This window comes from Barbus barbus, assembly GCF_936440315.1.
Source record: "Barbus barbus genome assembly, chromosome: 47".
Lineage (NCBI taxonomy): Eukaryota > Metazoa > Chordata > Actinopteri > Cypriniformes > Cyprinidae > Barbus > Barbus barbus.
Window position 1 is genome coordinate 1,085,844 of NC_136725.1, and position 20,646 is coordinate 1,106,489.

The 20,646-nt window shown below is 43.9% G+C and overlaps 1 protein-coding gene across 1 annotated transcript in view; it reads left to right on the forward strand.

The window, feature by feature from the left end:
• Positions 1 to 20,646, forward strand: part of LOC306866000 (multiple epidermal growth factor-like domains protein 10) — a 77,102-nt gene that overhangs the window by 39,076 nt on the left and 17,380 nt on the right. The window contains exons 6-12 of the mRNA XM_079410932.1: positions 1,918 to 2,164; positions 4,424 to 4,544; positions 6,575 to 6,711; positions 10,715 to 10,927; positions 17,083 to 17,257; positions 17,330 to 17,450; positions 20,017 to 20,180. Of these exons, the coding sequence (XP_079267058.1) occupies positions 1,918 to 2,164; positions 4,424 to 4,544; positions 6,575 to 6,711; positions 10,715 to 10,927; positions 17,083 to 17,257; positions 17,330 to 17,450; positions 20,017 to 20,180 (1,178 nt within the window). The remainder of the gene's footprint in view (positions 1 to 1,917; positions 2,165 to 4,423; positions 4,545 to 6,574; positions 6,712 to 10,714; positions 10,928 to 17,082; positions 17,258 to 17,329; positions 17,451 to 20,016; positions 20,181 to 20,646) is intronic.

Below are 20,646 nucleotides of genomic sequence, written 5' to 3' on the forward strand. Positions count from 1 at the left end.
GCAGGGGGGGAAGGTGAATGTGTGAAGTGCAGATCAGAGCGGGTGCTGGGTGTCAGTCTGGCCTTTTCAAATCTGCAGTAAAACACATTGAGATCGTCAGCCAGTTGTTGATTCTCCACAGACTGTGGGGGTGGTGACTTGTACATGGTGATGTTCCTCAGACCAGTCCATACCGACGCCGGATCGTTGGCTGAAAGTTCTTTTTTCAACTTCTCAGAGTAGTTCTTTTTAGCCACTCTGATCTCCTTTGTTAGTCTGTTCCTGGCCTGGTTATACAAGATTTTATCCCCACTTCTATAAGCGTCCTCTTTGGCCTGACGAAGCTGTTTGAGTTTCCCAGTAAACCACGGTTTATCATTATTGAATGATAAGAATGTCCTGGTGGGGATGCATATATCCTCACAGAAACTGATATATGATGTTACAGTCTCTGTGAGTTCATCCAGATCGGTGGCAGCGGCTTCAAAAACACTCCAATCAGTGAGGTCAAAACAAGCTTTTAAATCTTGCTCTGCTTCATTAGTCCATCTCTTAACAGTTCTTAATACAGGCTTAGAAGATTTGAGTTTTTGCCTATAGGTCGGTATGAGATGAACCAAACAGTGATCAGAGAGCCCCAGAGCTGCCCGTGGGACAGAGTGATATGCATCTTTAATTATTGTGTAACAATGATCCAATATATTACTGTCTCTGGTGGGACATGTAATGTGCTGTCTGTATTTTGGCAGTTCGCGGGAGAGATTTGCTTTATTAAAATCTCCAAGAATGATTAAAAAAGAGTCCGGGTACCTTTGCTCTGTTTCAGATATTTGTTCGGCCAGCTGTTGCATCGCGGCGCTCACGCACGCGTCCGGAGGCACGTACACATTCACGAGAATGAAGGAGGAGAACTCTCGGGGTGAATAGAACGGCTTACAGTTTATGAAGAAGGCCTCCAAATTAGGAGAACACATCTTCTTCAGAGTTGTTATATCTGAACACCAACCTTCATTTATGTAGAAACATAGTCCACCACCTCTCGTTTTCCCCGTTAGCTCCGTGATGCGGTCTGATCTGAACAGCTGATATCCCGGCAAATGAAGCATGTTATCCGGGATGTTTTCACTCAGCCAGGTTTCAGTGAAGCACAATGCAGCAGAGTTTGAAAAGTCCTTATTTGTGTGGGTGAGGAGAAGTAGTTCATCCATTTTGTTAGGAAGGGATCGGAGATTCGCTAGATGAATGCTTGGGAGCGCAGTTCGGAAGCCGCGTTCGCAGAGTTTAACCAGCGCGCCGGCGCGCTTCCCTCTTTTCCGTCTGAGCGCGCGTTTGACTAGGACCGCTGCCCCTCCGACCAAAACATCCAACAAAGCGTCTGAATAATCAAAAACCGGAAAAAAATTGTCCGGTGTGTGTTGCCTTATGTCCAGGAGTTCGTCTCTGGTAAAACTGACAGTAAGAGAATGACTAAACACAGAACAAACAAACAAAAACAACAAAAGTACGGGAGCGTTCCACACCACAGCAGCCATACTCGGCGTCATCTTGAGTTCCGAAAATGAGCAATCATTTCGATAGATAAGACCCTTATTCCTCGTCTGGGAGCTCTTAATGTAGAGCTCTCTAAAGCTGCATTGAAACTGCATTTTTGACCTTTAAATCATTGGCCACCATTGAAGTCCACTATATGGAGAAAAATCCTGGAATGTTTTCCTCAAAAAAACTTAATTTCTTTGTGACTGAAGAAAGAAAGACATGAACCTCTTGGATGACCTCTTGGGGGTGAGTAAATGATCAGGAAATGTTTAATCTGGAAGTGGACTTATCCTTTAAGAACACCCTTAACCATGGTAAAACCACACTGCCTCTCGTGACTGTCCTCAGAGCAGGATGTACTGTGGTGTGTGAAGTGAACCGCAGCTCTGTGTGTTTGTGCAGCCTGTGACGGGGATCACTGGGGTCCTCACTGCAGCAGCCGCTGTCAGTGTCAGAACGGGGCGCTGTGTAACCCCATCACCGGAGCCTGCCTCTGTGCAGCCGGATACCGCGGGTGGCGCTGCGAGGACCTCTGCGAGCGCTCCAGCTACGGACACGGCTGCCAGCAGAAGTGCCTGTGCCAGAACAACGCCACGTGCCACCACGTCACTGGAGAGTGTGTGTGCAGCCCGGGATACACGGGAGCCTTGTGAGTTCACCTGCATGCTCAGTATACGCTCCCTGTATGCAGAATACGCCGTTTGTCTGATTGTACGCAGTAGTTGTTCAACAAAGAAAACTTTCATTCTATATTAACATGAATAAATAAAAATATAAACATGAACATATGACAGGGGCGCCTCTATGGTTTGTGGACCCCCTGAACAGCATATTTACTCGTGCCCCCCTCGGTAAAAATTGCATTCCAAAAATTGCATGGAATTGCATTCCATTCTGTCATTAATTATTCACCCTCATGTCACTCCGAAACCATAAGACCTCCTTTGATGAAATGTGAGAGCTCTCTGAACATCAATAAAGCAAGAACATTAATAAAATAGTCCATGTGACATCAGTGGTTCAACTTCAATTTTGCGTAGCTATTTATTCAACAATTCTTCTCCCAAAGTTACCGTCTTCTGCCATTTTGGAGAGTACCACGACGCATGCGCACGCTTTCCCCAGAGCGTAAACAGCGCTGATTACATTGATTTGACGAATTGTAGAATAAATTGTTATTTTTGTTTTCTTTGCACACAAAAAGTATTCTCGTAGCTTCGTAAAACTGAAGTTGAGCCACTGATGTCACATGGACTGTTTTACAGATGTTCTTGCTACTTTTTTTTGGGTCTGGGAACATTTCAGATGCGTTGCTGTCCATGGGAGGGTCAGAGAGCTCTCGGATTTCATCAAAAATATCTTAAAAGGTTTTACGGGTTTGGAACGATATTAGGGTGATTAATTAATGATAGAATTTTCTTTTTGGGGTGAACTAACTCTTTAAATTTCTGAATGCTGAAGACTATAAAATCAGTCAGACGACTGTATTAATAAAATCATAGCCATAGGTTGTAACTGCCTAGAGCTACAATTGTAATTTGTAAATAATATAATTTAATTACAATTTATTCATTTATTTACAGTGCCTTGCAAATGTATTCATACCCCTTCATTTTTTTTCAAATTTTGTTATGTTGCCACCTTATGTTAAACTGCTTTAAATTACCCCCCCCCCCCCACATCAATCTACACCACATAGACCATATTGACAAAGCAAAAACAGAATTGTCACAACTTTGTAAATTTATTAACAATAAAAAACTCAAATAAGTACATTGCATAAGTATTCAAACCCTTAACTAAATGTTAATGTACAGCCTCAAGTCTTTTTTGTTTGATGTGACAAGCTTTGCTCATCAGCATTTGGCAATTATCTGCTATTCTCCTCACCTCTTCACGTCTCAAGCTCTGTCAGGTTGGATGGGGGCAGATGCACATTTTCAGGTTTCTCCAGAAATATCTGATTGGGCTCAAGCTCAGGCTGTGGCTGGGCCACTCAAAGACATTCACAGAGTTGTGTATAAGCCACTCTTGCTGTGTGCTTAGGGTCACTGTCCTGTTGGACGGTAAACCTTCTGCCCAGTCTGTGGTTCTGAATGCTCTGGACTGGGTTTTCATTAAAGCATATATTCATATATTTTGGTGCATTGAGCTTTTCTTCTACTCTGACGAGTCCCTCAGGCCCTGCCGCTGAAAAAAAGCCCCACAGCATGAGACTGCTATCAGCACACTTTACTTTTGGGATGGTACTGGAGCTCAACTAGAGTGACCATCAGCTTCTTGGTCACCACTCTAACCAAAGCCCTTCTCCATCAATTGCTCAGTTTGGCCAGGAGGCCAGCTCTAAGAAGAACCCTGGTTGTTTCAAACTTCTTCCATTAAGGGTAACAGAGACTACATGCTTCTGTGAACCTTCAATGAAGCAGAAACTCTTCCCCAGGTGTGTGGCTTGCCACAGTTTACATTCACTCAAAGTCTAGTAACGCCTACAAGCAATATGAATGCTCCTGAGCTAAATTCCAACTGTCCCAGATAAGGGTATGAGTACTTATGCAATGGAATCCTTTAAGTTTTTTATTTTTAATAAATTTGCAAAGATGTTAAAAACCTTTTTTTTTTTTTTTGCTTCACCATTATAGTGAATGGAGTGTAGACTGATGTGTAAAAAAGCGATTTAAAACAGTTTAACATAAGGCAGCAACATAAAACATGAAAAAAATGAAGGGGTATGAATACTTTCGCAAGGCACTATACTTTTATATTTTATTAAAGTTCTTTTTTGACCCCTATAGTAGGTGTTCTTTTTTACTTCCATAATATTTGGGGGAGGTGGCACAGCAGTGCAGTTCTGCTTAGGCCGCCGTCAGAAGCAGCGGTGTGCATCTGACGCTGTGTTTGTCTGCTGCAGCTGCGAGGAATTGTGTCCTCCAGGGAAACACGGCCGGCAGTGTGAGGAGCGCTGTCCCTGTCAGAACGGCGGCATGTGTCATCACGTGACTGGAGAATGCTCCTGCCCCGCCGGCTGGATGGTACGTCTGCACAAAACAAGTCTGGAAGTGATAAATATTTCTGATTCATCATGTGTGGGCGTCTGCAGTGTTGTTATTTTATTTGGATTTGGATTTGTTTTAAAGGGGTCATGAACTGCCTCTGTTTTTTTATTTTTTACTGTTCTCTGAGGTCCACTTATAATGTCATCACGATTTTTACATCAAAAAACATCATAATTTAGAAGTAATAAGCTATTTTCTGTCCTGTTTTAACCCCCAGAATGCTCTGTTTGAATAGGTGTAGACTCGGAAATAAATGCCCACTGCTGTGATTGGCTAATGGTTGTGGATGACTGATAGCCTACATCCTTCACAGATGGACGCTGCTGTGATTTATGTTAAAAACAAATAAATACTCTGTTCATATCAAATTATCTGTTTGCAGACAAAGCAATAGTGATCACGTAATGAAAACATTATATAGTCGCACAGCATACATCGTCTTTTAGTTTCAAAACCCGCCTCGAATTGTGAATAAATAATAATAAATTAATCCGCGGTAAAATGAAGTGAACAAAGGACTGAGTTCTTACTGACACTGTCTGGATTTTTATTAAAAATAAAGTTAATTCACTCTTTCCTAACGTTAGGATCAGAAGGAAGGCAATGCAAACACCGTTTTTCCACAACTTGGCACTGCAGAGCGTCTTGTTGTCTTAAGAGCATCTTTATCATTTGGTTTCTGCGTAGACCTGCACATTTGCCTCTGATTATTTACACTACAAGCACGAATTGGTTGGCAGGGCTAAAGAGGCAGCGATGTAGAATCGGTGGGCGGCGCTAAACAGGCAGTGATGTATAATCGGTGGGCGGGGCTAAAGAGGCAGCGATATAGAATCGGTGGGAGGCGCTAAACAGGCAGTGATGTATAATCGGTGGGCGGGGCTAAAGAGGCAGCGATGTAGAATCGGTGGGAGGCGCTAAACAGGCAGTGATGTAGAATCGGTGGGCTGGGCTAAAGAGGCAGCGATGTAGAATCGGTGGGCGGCGCTAAACAGGCAGTGATGTATAATCGGTGGGCGGGGCTAAAGAGGCAGCGATGTAGAATCGGTGGGAGGCGCTAAACAGGCAGTGATGTAGAATCGGTGGGCGGGGCTAAAGAGGCAGCGATGTAGAATCGGTGGGCGGCGCTAAACAGGCAGTGATGTATAATCGGTGGGCGGGGCTAAAGAGGCAGCGATGTAGAATCGGTGGGAGGCGCTAAACAGGCAGTGATGTAGAATCGGTGGGCGGGGCTAAAGAGGCAGCGATGTAGAATCGGTGGGCGGCGCTAAACAGGCAGTGATGTATAATCGGTGGGCGGGGCTAAAGAGGCAGCGATGTAGAATCGGTGGGAGGCGCTAAACAGGCAGTGATGTAGAATCGGTGGGCGGGGCTAAAGAGGCAGCGATGTAGAATCGGTGGGAGATGCTAAACAGGCAGTGATGTAGAATCGGTGGGAGATGCTAAACAGGCAGTGATGTATAATCGGTGGGCGGGGCTAAACAGGCAGTGATGTATAATCGGTGGGCGGGGCTAAAGAGGCAGCGATGTAGAATCGGTGGGCGGCGCTAAACAGGCAGTGATGTATAATCGGTGGGCGGGGCTAAAGAGGCAGCGATGTAGAATCGGTGGGCGGCGCTAAACAGGCAGTGATGTATAATCGGTGGGCGGGGCTAAACAGGCAGCTAAATATAGAAGCAGGCATTGATCTTCTGCGGAGGCGGTGCTTATCCACATTATTACATCACAGAGTAGAACATTCCACACAAGCTGTTGTTTGGGCAGACTGCCTTCAATATAAGCTGTTTATAGATTAACTAAAGTTTTGAGTTCTAAAACTTGCAGGATGTTTTTATAGAACAATGACCTCTTATATGTCTTCACTTATATGTCAAGCTCAAGGGAATTTGGTTTCTCAGTTCATGACCCCTTTAAAAGGTTTTGTCTAATTTGCACACATGGTTTGTTTTTGCATCAGAGAATACTGTGTTGTGATGGTAGTGTGTTGGTGTTGGTGTTGTTTTCAGGGAATGGTGTGCGGGCAGCCGTGTCCAGCGGGACGCTTCGGGAAGAACTGCTCACAGGAGTGTCAGTGTCATAATGGAGGAAGCTGTTCTCCGTCCACTGGACAGTGTGTGTGTAGCGCAGGATACACAGGAGAGAGGTCAGTACACACGCCGTGCTGCGAGACAGCACGCTATAACACCTTACAGCATGGGAACCTGTGAATGGTGGTCGCAACTTTCTACACTAAAGGTTTTGCTGAACAGCTGACACGGTGCTAAACAACAGAACAATCCATTGAACACGCTGTACATCTGTCCTTTACAGCCTCATGTTCTCTCCTGTCAGCAATGAAGTATGGTGCCACCCTGATTTACATCTGTATGACTCGTGTACAATGTTCAAGCGTCCTTAAGTCACATGATAGCTTTGTGTTGAATTGAATAACACCTCCTGGATTAGCACTGGCACTGCAGACAACCCCGTCTAGACTAATCATCTCAGAGGATCAGTGCTCTGAAAAACATTGGGTCTGGTTGCAGACCAGTAGCAATGAGCTACTGGAGAGTATGGAGTATGGAGAGGCTGGTTTTGTATTATCTGAGACCCATGGTTTAGATGGTGTTTCTACACTTCAAACACACCACAAACTCACGCAGATGTCCTCGGAAGTGTATTGTTGGTGGACAGGAGGAGGTGCTGATTAAAGCTGGAGACCAGGGCTGCGTTTCCCAAAAGCATCGCAAGCTTAAGTACATCATAGACCCATTGTCACGATCAACTCAGGCTTGCGATGCTTTTGGGAAACGCAGCCCTGGCTGATAAGGAAAGCTGCTGCTGCACCCTGTAGGCTGTGTGAAGAGGAGAGTGACTTCCAAACCACTGCCTGTCATGGTCAACACATCCAAACTTATAGAAATGTTTTCACACAAAGCCATTGTAAGACTTCAGAAGATTCATGAGACTACAAGCACAAAGCTCCTTGACTCATGCTCTGATGAACTCAAATGCTGCTAAGTCCAAGATGCATCATATAGACCAGGGATTATTAAAATGTTCCTGGAGTCTCTCCAGCACTGCACATTTATTGCCGGGGAGTCTTCAGAAACAGTTTGAAAACCCTTGGTATAGACCAGAAGTTTTCAAAGTGTTCAGAGTTACTTCATGAGCTCACACATGCATATAACCAGATACAGCAAAGAGTATGTGTATTTGTCATGCTGTCCGAGGAGAGGAATACAAGCTCAGGGTTTAGTCTGAACCCAGAGTACCTCCGCATCCTTATCTGGGACAGTAATAACTGAGAGAGAGGAGATGGGGTGGTGGAGGGATGCTAAACAACCTTTTGTGGGACAGAGGTGAGTTGGCTGTATATACCTCCCATCATACTAATTAAGTTGATTATCTGAACATTTCCATCTGGTGGTAATTGGTTTGTTTATCTGAACATGCTCCTTCCAAACATCAGAACTCCAGAAGAGAGTTGATTTTCCAATGTCACTTCAGTGGCTGTCAGAACAGCATTTATTCATATGCATGTAGATGTGGAGTAAGTCATGCAGCCGTTTCTCCTGGTGTTTCATCCAGCAGCAGAATGTGCAGCTGTAATTACAGTATGAGCGACTGAGCAGCATGTATTTAAACTGCAGAAATAGAAACGCAAGTGCATTTTTATGACTTAATAAGAGCTTTGGCTTCACCAGACGTCACTGTTACCTCCGGTTTACCCTGATTTCACCACACCCTACCGGCTGGAAAATAATCGCTTAACAGCCACAGGGAGGAGCCCACCAGTGTGTGTGTGTGTGTGTTTAACTAAGTGGTTAAGAGTTGAAGGATGATATTTGTAGGATGCTGAACAGAAAAGTAATCTCTGAATCAGCGTCTCTGTCCTGTGCTGCTGCTGGTTCTCTGCTAATGGCTGTGATAAGTGTGTCCTCATGACATGTTGAGTTCCCTCTATCACTGCATCCAGCTCCATGGGGACTGATAGAAGCTTCATTATGAGCTCAGACCGTATGATAAAGACACAGACAACACAAAGCAGCTGTTACTGTGCATTCTTTACATAGTTTTAATGTTGCTTATGTGAAGAATGACAAATCACAAGTGGAACACACATTTCTACAAGAATACATCAATTTAAATGTTCTCAAATCATTTTTTGATGACATTTATTGATTCCATAACTTTTTTTTTTCCCCAAAAAGTCAATTTTTTGAATCACACAGTCATTCAGTTCTCCCTGCATCTGGGAGCTTTCAGAGACTAATGTACTGTTTGTGATAAATGATTGGGAAAATAATCACTGAATGGAGATATTGAACTTAAAACATTAAGTCATTTGAAAAAGAGCAAAAAAAATGATTAAATACATTTTAATGTGACCTTAAATAACTAAAAAAAAAGATTTTTATGCTTTGTGTTATGATATTTGCTAGGTAAGGCTGTTACTCGTTAGTCATATTTGTCACTGATTTCAAGGGTTGGCACATGTTTTGAAAGGCACAAACTGGTATTCTATTAAGTGATGCTAATGCTGGCACCACTTTAAGACATTCAACATCCAAGGGCTCCTACAGGACCATGGCTAGGTCCTTGGTCTGAGACACTGAAGGCCGTCTCCCCACAGATACACGTATGTGGATAGCGGAAATAGCGGCCACATAGATCTTTAAAGTAGCCGGAGCCAATCCTCTGAGAAACATTCATGAAAGAGCTCCAGTAATGGACCACCTGGGCAATTAACTGTGTTCATGAAGTTGCAATTTCACGGCATATAGCTTCCTAGTAGAAGTAGCTCTAGAGCTGAGGATTGTCTCATTGTCCTCAGCCAAAGATCAAACTCTATCTCTCAGAGGCCAGACCCAAATCTTCCAGATCTTCGGCTGGGGCTGAAATATCGTCCCCTGCACTTGAGAAAGAAGATCTCTCCAGATCAGGATCTTCCAGGGGATGCCGTCCAGGAGAGAGATTAGGTCCTCAAACCAAACTCGAGCCGGCCAGAATGGAGCCACTGGTAAGAGATGAGCTCTCGCCCTCAGCCCCAGTCATGACAGGGTGTCTAAGAACAGGTCCATATGCCACGGAAACTACTCATAGAGAGAGAAACTTCAGAATCTGCTGAGGGGGCGCGGATGGTGACTCATGTAAAAGACTAACAAAGTGTCGAGTGTTCAACATGTGGTAGCCCCTCAGATGGGGAAAGAAGAACTAGAAACACTGCACTCATCTTGAGGCAATTTATGTGCCACGTGAGAGGAGTATTCCCCCAAAGACACGGGCTGGTCGGCCATCAAGTTAAGTGAGGTTTATTGTCATTCTGCCACGTGTGGAGACATACAAAGGAATGAAATGTCCTGCCTCACAAGACCATCAAAATGCTTGCTACAAATGCGAAAAAGCAGAAAATCGAACCTGGTCCAGATTTTTATGACGGATGAAAGTTTCACAATCAGTGAGTAAATGTGATTGACACTACGTGAGGTGTATAAACTTATTTATTTTTTAACGTGCAAAAACTCCCGATGAGAATTTCAGACTCAGTGTACAAAGATCCTTTAGAATCAAAGTCACACGTGCAGGAGGCAGATGTGTCTGTGTCATAGTCGAATCCCACACTACCCCCAGAAAAGTGCTCTCTGATTTGGAGAAAGTACACGTTTTTGAGGGAGTTCCAGACACGCAGGTCTTCCATGATGACTCAGATGATGGAGATAGATAGCCCCCAAACATTTCTTCAACCCTCTGCCTCGCCTCATACCCCGACCAACCGCTGCTGAGTATGTGGATGCTGCTTGTGTATGTAAATGAGGAGAGTACCTCAGTGTGAGGATCGGGAAAGTACAGGAGAGAGCTGCAGGGAGACTGCACTTGAGCCGCTGTGAGGAAGCCATCATCGAGTTTGAGCGCATGCCTCTCTCCGGGCCAATCTAAGCATAGTCTGGCCACTGCCTGTTACAATGAGAAGGTGATTTATGAGGACATTTTCAGTGTCCCCGTAATTCAAAAGGCTTATAAATCATACAGAATGAGTTTCCTGTAAGGGGTAGGATTGGTGTAGGGCGATAGAAAATACAGTTTGCACAGTATAAAAACCATTACCCCTTTGGGGACCATAAAAACCAACATGAGTGTGTGTGTGTGTGTGTGTGTGTGGGCAGGTGTCAGGATCAGTGTCCGGTCGGCTCGTACGGTGTGGGCTGCAGACAGGCGTGTAGCTGTGTGAACGGTGCCCAGTGCTATCATGTGAGCGGAGAGTGTCTGTGTGAGCCGGGATACACGGGTGCGAGCTGCGAGGAGCGCGTCTGTCCGGAGGGGCTGTACGGTCTCAAGTGTGACAGGAGGTGCCCGTGTCACGCCAATAACACACGCAGGTAAGACTAACACTGCACATGTGCTCCAGCTTCTTCTCTTAATGCACTGGTCACATGGCACAGGCTCAGGGTCATATAATTCATATAAAATAAATGTAATAAATAATTAGCAGCAAAAGCTGGGCAATTCTTTCAGTGTGAACAGCTTTAATCTGGTGCAAGAGATACTGGGGAGTGACTTCAAATATATGTCAGATTCTTATATGTGACTTTTTATAAGTTTTGATTTGCAGTCACTTAACCAGGATAAAATGAAAAAAAGGTTTGCTCAAAATAAACTAACAAGCTTACCTGAGTGGCCACTGAAACCAGCTGCTGAGGTTGATGTGCGTGTGTGTGTGTTGTTATTTTTTGAAGTAGAGACACACACACACACACACAGTGTCTCATTGTTGAGATCAGACAGACGTGCACAGCTGACGACCCACATGTGACAGCAGCTGCTCAAACGCTCGTCACAGCTGCTCTGTCCACAGGTACTGGCCTCTGTCGCTAGCAAAGAAGGAAGAAACTTCATCTCAAATATAAAGAAATCAGTGGCTGTCAGTGGAACAATACGATCTGATATTAACGTACTTAAAGCCCTGTGTAAGTGTGCAGTGACTTCATTTCCAGTCTCTTTTTTCTGGCTTAATAGATGAGAAAAGCCCAATGTTAGTAATGAGATGACATTATGAAGCTCAAAATCCAAAATCTTCAGCATCACCAAAAATCTTCAGCCCTCTTCATTACACATTGTTTTGTGCATTGTTTTAATGCATCAAACTGAACACAACTACATTTAGATATAAAGGCAAATTCAGTTGTTTCTTCAGTTCAGAATTTCTTCAGGTTCATGCTGTTGTCCGGTTAAACCCTTGAGCCTCAGAGAGGACCTGTGACCTCCTTCAACCATCTCCTCCTCATTTGTACAGTGCAGTATGCACAAGAGCACTTTAATTTCACATTCACATCATTTCTAACATTTAAATTATCGTAACTTTTGAATTTGTAATAAGACCTGTTACCAATTAATCACAGACTTAAAGGTTTTCCTGCATTTTCCCAACAAAATGAAAGCTTCAGAGCTAAAACAAACATTTAAAACCAAAGATTTAGATTGATTAGTATTGTTAATTGTGTAATAAAATGAAATACCATTATGAAAAATAAAATTAAATAATTACGATTATCAAATATTAGTTGTTTGTTCAAATGCATTAATTCAATAATAATATACCTCTATCTTCATTTTTTTAATAATTAGAGTTAAAATAATAATCTTTCAAAACAATTAAAAACAGTCATTATTATTTAAATTGATTGTTTCTTAAATACTGCACTGTGAATGTGATGTGGACTGAGAAACTCTCACCTACAAAAAGAGGTTTGAGTCCACTTAAAAGGAAAGCTGCAAAGTCACTGCAAAGACTGTTGTTTGCTTGATTGTTTTTACTCTTGTTCAAGACAGTGTGAAGATTCGATTCTTGTGAAGACTGAACCTATTTAAAAAAACAGCTACTGTAGAAATTAACTGGCAGCAGTTTAATAATCAAAATATAATTTTTGGCCAAATCACACAGCCTTATACTGTAAATAAGTCATTTTAAAATAAAGACAAACATTTAAATTTGCAAAAAAAATATTTTTTGTTTACCTGCATGTCATATAACCATTACAGGTTTTTTAACTGCTTACACGCAAAATCTTCAGAAGCACACACCAAATGTGCAAAACCATACACTAATTATCGGCCTTTGACACAGTTTTGAATTTCATAAAACTCTTTTTGCAAAACACAGCACACAATTCTCTATGCAACACACACAAATCTAACAGGAATTATTATTATGGCCATGGGCGGCGCTAGGGAGGGGCTAGCAGGTGCTCCAGCACCCCCATACATAAAAAGATGAAATAAAATAAATACATTTGACTCATTACACATGCATAACTCGTGACGTGATTTGCAGTCACACATTTCATAATGTCATAGCATTTTATTTTAAAACTGGATCGGTTCCTTGTGCCAAGTAGCCTTGCCCCCAACAAAAGATTTTCCTAGTCAACTAGTCGCATGTTTATATTAAATTTATTAATATAATAACCTACTAAACCATCATTTAATATAGGCATTTAGGCGTAGCCTATTCCGTGCTCAAAAGCATGCATAAAGCTTGCTGCGAAGCACCGGCAAAAGTATTGATCAAGAATGCGTCAGGAAAAAAGAAGACATTTTAATTATTTATTAATAAACGTCTCAGGTTACGCATGTAACCATGGTTCCCCGAAGGGAACGAGACGCTGCGTTCAAAGACGCTTAGGGAACGCCTTTAGCGTGACCGCGCTCTGAATCATCTGTACAATCAGTCCAATGGAAGGGCGAGGCGTCACGGGCGGGTGACGTCACGTCCAGGAAGCTATAAAGGCACATGCGGCAGAGCCGGCTACAGCTTCTAGGAATGAAGCAAGCGCTGGCAGGGATGCCGGAAGTGTGGCTTCGAGACGCAGCATCTCGTTCCCTTTGGGGAACCATGGTTACATGCGTAACCTGAGACGTTCCCCTTCAGGAACTTGAGCTGCGTCCGAAGACGCTTAGGGAACGAGATACTCACGCCGCCAGACTGACAAGTCCCTGCCTAGTGTGTACTAGGACGAGAGGAGAGAAGAGCCCGGAGCGGCTCGAATGTCGAGGTCATAAAACCTTACAAAAGTGAGGGGCGTGGACCACCCAGCAGCGTTGCAGATATCCTGCATAGACATACCTGCTAGGAAGGCCTTGGAGGCCGCCACACCTTGGGTTGAGTGAGCTCTGACTCCCATCGGCGAGGGGAGCTGATAGGACTCATAGGCAATATTAGTAGCATCCACTATCCACCTACTGAGGGTCTGCTTAGTAGCAGGAAGACCCCTCTTAGGAGGACCATAGCACCTTTCTCCACAGGGCAGCTCTGTGGATGTACGTGCCCAGTGCTCACACTGGACACATACAATTAAGGAAGTCGTGGCCTAATGGTTAGAGAGTCAGACTCGTAATCCAAAGGTTGCGGGTTCGAGTCTCGGGCCGGCAGGGATTGTAGGTGGGGGGAGTGAATGTCCAGCGCTCTCTCCACCATCAATACCACGACTGAGGTGCCCTTGAGCAAGACACCGAACCCCCAACTGCTCCCCGGGCGCTGCAGCATAAATGGCTGCCCACTGCTCCGGGTGTGTTCACGGTGTGTGTGTGTTCACTGCTGTGTGTGTGCACGTTGGATGGGTTAAATGCAGAGCACGAATTCCGAGTATGGGTCACCATACTTGGCAGTATGTCACTTCACTTCACTTCACTTAAGCTTCTGCTGGTCGGGCTCCCTGAAGGGAGGAGGACAGAAGCCTCAGCGCACTGCGGAGGAAACGTGTAACTAGGGGGTGTCTACCCACTGACTGACCACAGACAGGAACGTGGTAGGCCGCAATGGCCGTCACGTACACCTTAATGGTGGAGTGGGTTAACCCTGCGGAGAGACGGGCCTGCAGAAACTCCAGAACTGTACCAATCGGGCAGTTAACTGGGTTAAGCTGGCGGTCTCCGCAACATGAAGTGAAGAGTGTCCACTTCAGGGCGTACAGTTTCCTCGTAGAGGGAGCTCTGGATTGGAGGATGGTCTCGACAACCTCGGTTGAGAGACCGGAAGCTATGAGCTGTGCCCCCTCAGTGGCCACACCCACAGCTTCCACAGCTCCGGGCAAGGGTGGATGATAGTGCCCCCCGCCTGTGAGAGGAGATCTCTCCGGACGGGAATCTCCCATGGAGTGCCGTCGAGGAGAGAAATCAGGTCTGAGAACCATACTCGGCCCGGCCAGAACTGCGCTACCAGTAGTAGACTGACCTCGTCCCGGCGCACTCTCGCCAGAACTCCCGGGAGCAGAGCGATAGGGGGAAAAGCGTACAGACGAAGCCTCGGCCAAGTCTGCACCATAGCATCCAGTCCCAGAGGAGCCGGAGGAGTCAGAGAGAACCAGAGGGGACATTGAGCTGACTTTATAGTCGCAAACAGGTCCACCTGGCCAAAAACTCTCCATATCTGCTTCACCACCTCGGGGTGAAGCATCCATTCCCCGGGCCTCGGCCCCTGTCTCGACAGAACGTCTGCTCCCACATTGAGATGCCCAGGAATGTGCACTGCTCTTAATGAGAGGAGTTTGCCCTGGGACCACACAAGGATCTGGTGCACCAGCTTGTACAAGGGTCGCGACTGCAGACCTCCCTGGTGGTTTATGTACAAGACCACCGACGTGTTGTCGGTGCGCACCAACACGTGGTGACCTCTTAGGTCTGGGAGGAAGTGTTCGAGTGCTTGAAACACGGCCAGCATCTCCAGCCAATTGATATGCCATGTCAGATGACTCATGACCGCTCCCCAACTGGTGAGAGACGTGTCCAACCCACGGCAGGGTTGGCAGACCGATCTCCCGAGGGCACTGAGGAGAGACGGGCACCGTGTAATGCGATGTACGCTGCTCTTCCCCAGAGGGGCCGGCCCTCAGAAGTCCTGGGTCATAGGCAGCAGGACGTTTTAGCCAAAGACTATCCAGCGAGAATGACGATCCGCAGATCCGCCTTCTGCTAGAAGCCTTTGGCCCGGGAGCGCGACTCTGACTCCAATATTATTATAAGATAGGGGGCTCGTGGGGCTCGCACATGGATCAGGTGGAGGGGATGAAGACGGGCGAGCCCCACGAGTGCAGCCGCCGCTCTGCCTCGGCAGCCGCGGGGCCAGCACCGTGAGGAACACTCGCAAAGGCTCCCTTCTTGAAGAGAGCCCTCCGGGAGCGAAGCGTGCGTAGCGGAAGCCGCTCACAGTGTGAGCAGTCGGCTCCCTCGAAAGCCGACTCCGCATGCTTCGCGCCCAGGTAGACTACGCGCAAACTGTGTGTATCCCTGCTCGTGATTGTAGTGAGAGCAGGGAGGAACACACAGCTTGAAGCGTGATCCGAGATCGCCCTTATGCTTTCATTTACTTGTGGCCTTGGACATAGTGCTTTTTTTTTTGACAAACAACACCAAATAAGACTCACAAAACAAATATCGGACTGACAGACACACAGAGCGCTTGCTGAATGACAGAAAGCTGAAGCCGGCTCTGCCGCACGTGCCTTTATAGCTTCCTGGTCGTGACATCACCCGCCCGTGATGCCTCGCCCTTCCATTGGACTGATTGTACAGATGATTCAGAGCGCGGTCACGCTGAAGGCGTTCCCTAAGCGTCTTCGGATGCAGCTCGAGTTCCTGAAAGGGAACTAGTGCTTTCTCAGTCAGTGTCGGCTGCAAAGTTGAAGTTGCCGAATGCCGACGACTGGCCATCTCAACAGTAATAGATGTGCCTTGAGAAATGCACCTTTTCATACGGTCTACATAATTAGAGAAGAGTTGTTTTTTCTTTGAATTTGTTTGTTTAATAGTAGACATTTCAAGCTTTCTATAGATTTATTTCTTATGTCTGTGAACCGGTTCATTGTTGTGATGCGCTCCATTCACGGAAACCGCATGAGACGGCAGAAAGCACATCCAAAAAATGACAGAGTATTTTAAGTTCTTTCCGCAGTGAAAAAAAATGCAAGGGATTGCATGGGTGCCTCCATGTCTTACATTAAGCGTGATAATATTCCAACCCTCCTCATAAACACTTGAAATGCATCTATATAGCGATTGTATTATTCATATAAAAAATAATAATAAAAACCTGTTTTGGTCATATTTACTATTAATTGCCCAGCTCCCGTCATTGATCTAGCACCCCTCAGCACCTGCATTCAGAATTCTCGGGCGCCGCCCCTGTTTATGGCAAAGGTGTTTGCAACTGTTGGCTTTTGACATGTGTTTGTAATATTTTGAATGCAGTGCTTCATTTTGCAAGAGATGTGAGGCATTTTGCATTTTGTGTGCAATTCTTAGATTTGTGTGTAAAGTTTTGAAAAAAGAAGCAAAGTTTTGAAAATGTGTGTAAGCAGCTGAAAAAAACTGTAATAGACATCAAAAGTGAACATGCGAATGTGCTGTTAGATGGCTGAAATATGAAATATTGAGGAGGTGCTTGAGTAAATGGTGTAATGTCAGATATGGCGATGGCTGCAGCGTGGGGCTGTGTTTAGTGACAGCAGCAGCTGCAGTGAATGGTGTGTGTCTCTCGCAGCTGTCACCCCATGTCGGGCGAGTGTTTGTGCGGCCCGGGCTGGTCAGGCTTGTACTGTAACGAGACGTGTGCTCCTGGTTTATATGGCGAGGCGTGTCAGGAGGTCTGCCGCTGTCAGAACGGAGCCGACTGCCACAGCGTTAGCGGGGAGTGTGTCTGTGCACCCGGATTCAAGGTACAGCTTCATAAAACACTGTGTGTGTGTGTGTGCGACAGAGTCAAACACTAACATGTGCCGTGACCGCAGGGCTCAGACTGCTCCGCTCCCTGTCCCGCCGGCTCCTATGGCATCAACTGCAGCTCAGTGTGTTCCTGTAAGAACGCAGCCGCTTGCTCACCCATCGACGGATCCTGCTCCTGTCAAGCAGGTAATTCACCTCAGACCCTGCTCTGTTAAAGGGCTCATGACATGGACTTTTTAAAATTATTTTAATATGTTCCTTCAGGCTTACTTATAATATTAATAAAGTTGATTGCACAAAAAAAAAAAAAGTGGAAAATTTTTTATTTTCAGCCCTCATTCTGACTGTCTAAAACCAGCTGTTTTTAAGGGGCGTGTCCTTTAAGGCGTGTCAGTAATCAGACGCTGTTATGATTGGCTAAGGTCACTACATAGGGCACACGATCAACGCCCCTCACTATAGCATAAGTGTTCTGACAACATGATCAAAATAAACCGGTCAGATCTAGCTTCATCGTTCAACAAATGATTCTTTGTGACTCCATGACACGGTGCCTCAATTACAAAACTAAATCCTCAGACACAATCCGGGATGCCATTAAAATAAACTATAAACTTGTTCCATATGCTGGGATCCTTCTGATATCTGTACAAAGATGTGAATGAGCTGTTTAAACCAAACGCGTCAAAGCAAACAATCTTTCACTGCATTTGGCCTGACGGCAGACTCGAAAGCGAACCACATCTGTCCAGTGTAGACGAGTTAGCAGTAGGGATGGGCGGATCGATCCTAAAGTATTGATACTTTCGATACTGGTGTTGTATCGAAAGGATCGATCCTCACATAAAAATATCGATTCTAAAGTGCATTTAAAAAAAAAAAAACACTAATTTTATTTATCAAGAAACTCGGTGCATAAAATAAGCTTCTAAATGGAAAAATAGACTATATTAGCGAACAATAGTGTTGGGTAGATCTATTTCTCCTGCTCATTGGAACACACGTAAAAGCTGAAAGACAGAACCAACCAATCACAGACAGCGTTCGCTGCTGACACAGGGCTGGTTTGTTAAAATAAGTCTGTTTCCCAAAAGCATCAGAAGCATGAGTAGATCCTAAGAAATCATTGCCACATTATTAAATTACATTACATATCATTATTACTATATATAAAATTAATTCTGAAAAAATTTATCACGATTTATACACAAATATGAAGCAGCAATAATAATCAAAAATATTTTCTGAGCAGCAAATTATATTAGATTTATTTCTGAAGGATTATGTGACACTGAAGACTGGAATAATGATTCAGAAAATACAGCTTTGATCACAGATGCATTTTAAATTACATTTTTAAAATAGGCCTACATTAAAATAGAAAATATTTATTTTAATGGTTATATTTCACAATATTGCTGTTTTTACTGTAGTTTTGTTCAAATAAGTGCAGCCTTGGTGAGCAAGAGGCTTATTTAAAAAATATTATAAAATCTTACTTTTGTGTACATGTAATATTTATTTTAAATAGGCTAGTTTGTGTAAGTAAATTTAAACTCTTGTTAAAAGTTCAAATGGATTCTGTTATGTTCTGTAATTGCTGTTAATAAATCTGTCAGAAAACAAATGTGCTAAAGTTTCACCTTTAGGATTACAGCATTCTGCCAGCTTTTTAAAAAAAATAACCATGGGTTTATTACAGTAACCACAGTATTTGTAGTAAAACTGTAGTAACCACAAATTTACCATGGTAATAATAATAATAATACATTTTAGTACTTACTATATGCAACACCATGTTTATTTTTCATGAGGTACCCTCAAAGGTACTGAGGTTTTGAGGTTACTGCCCCAGTAAAGGGCTAAAACACAATTTTAGTGTATCTCATTTCTGACAGTTGTTGGAAACTTTTTCCTTCTTCAAAGCAGAGACAGAGGAGACTTTGGGATAAGTTACTCTTTATTGAGAACTCGCTGTAGTCGCTGTAGTCATCCAAGTCTGACTCAAACAGTATACATTGTAGTTTATATACATTTCAAGGGGGAGGGATTTACATAGAGGTGGATACACTCGGAACAAAGCATGTAAATGAAGTATACAGGTTTAGGAACCCGCCCCAGACTCTAGAGTGTTACCAATCCTAATTCAATCAGCATACCTATTCAAATGTATAAATGCTCATCTAATCAGCCTAACTATTCAACAACTGGGGCTGGGGCTCAGGCTCCAAGAGCCATTAAGGAAAATAGGTCTGGCAGGAATCTCTTGCTGGAAACTTGGTAATCATCATTTATACTTCAAATGCTAAAATTCAGTCTACTAAACTTTCTCAGTTTATATACTATTGTATTGGAACCTAAATTAAACATTTAATAAATTTGTAATCCCACACAGTGTAAACAAAAAAAGGCCTGTGAAATGTAAAATAAAAAAACATGGCTTTAAAATCTAATATTAAGTGAGTATAATTACTGATTATATTCGTTTAATAATTTAAAAGGTCATTTTAGTTTACAGGTATTGGTATCGATATCGACGATACTGGGCTTGAAAATATCGGTATCGGATCGAAAACAAAATAAGAGGTATCGCCCATCCCTAGTTAGCAGCAGTGATTGTCATTTCTATTTGCTTTTTAGATCACCCCAAAATGAAAATTCTGTCATCATTTTCTCACCCTCATGTCGTTCCAAACCCGTGAGAAACGAGTTCTTCAGAAGACAAATGAAGGTGTTTTGTGTTTGGTGTCAGGGTGGCACGGGGTGGACTGCTCCATTAACTGCCCCAGCGGCTGGTGGGGTCTGGGCTGTAACCTGACGTGTGTGTGCGGGAACGGAGGAGCCTGCAGCGCTCTGGACGGGAGGTGCACCTGTACCCCGGGCTGGAGAGGAGAGCGCTGCGATCAACACTGTCAGGTCAGCTCATCACCAACATCACAAACAGCCCAGGAACACCAAACCTCATACTGATCTCATTCACACAGTCAAAGCCAACTCGGTCACCTTCTCATTTGGACCCCTTTTCCAGGGTTCTCAGAAGTGAAGTCATAATGGTTAGGTAAACTTCTATAGTGGTCAATGGAAACTACAACAAATGTAATTTTCAAAAGAAAAAACACAGTAAAGTTTCTACAACAACAGAGAAACAATATTGAGATACTGATTGAGAAAGATATCAGATGTGCCGTCTCTCAGTCAGCCGTTGTATTTTATGTGCTATACATATATTATACAGCTATACATTATTTTTGTAAATGACTATGTATATATATATATATATATATATAAAATTAGAATATAGTTTTTTTACTTATTTCAAAAAGTGAAACTTTCATATATTTTAGATTCATTACATGTAAAGGAAAACATTTCAAAAGTTTTT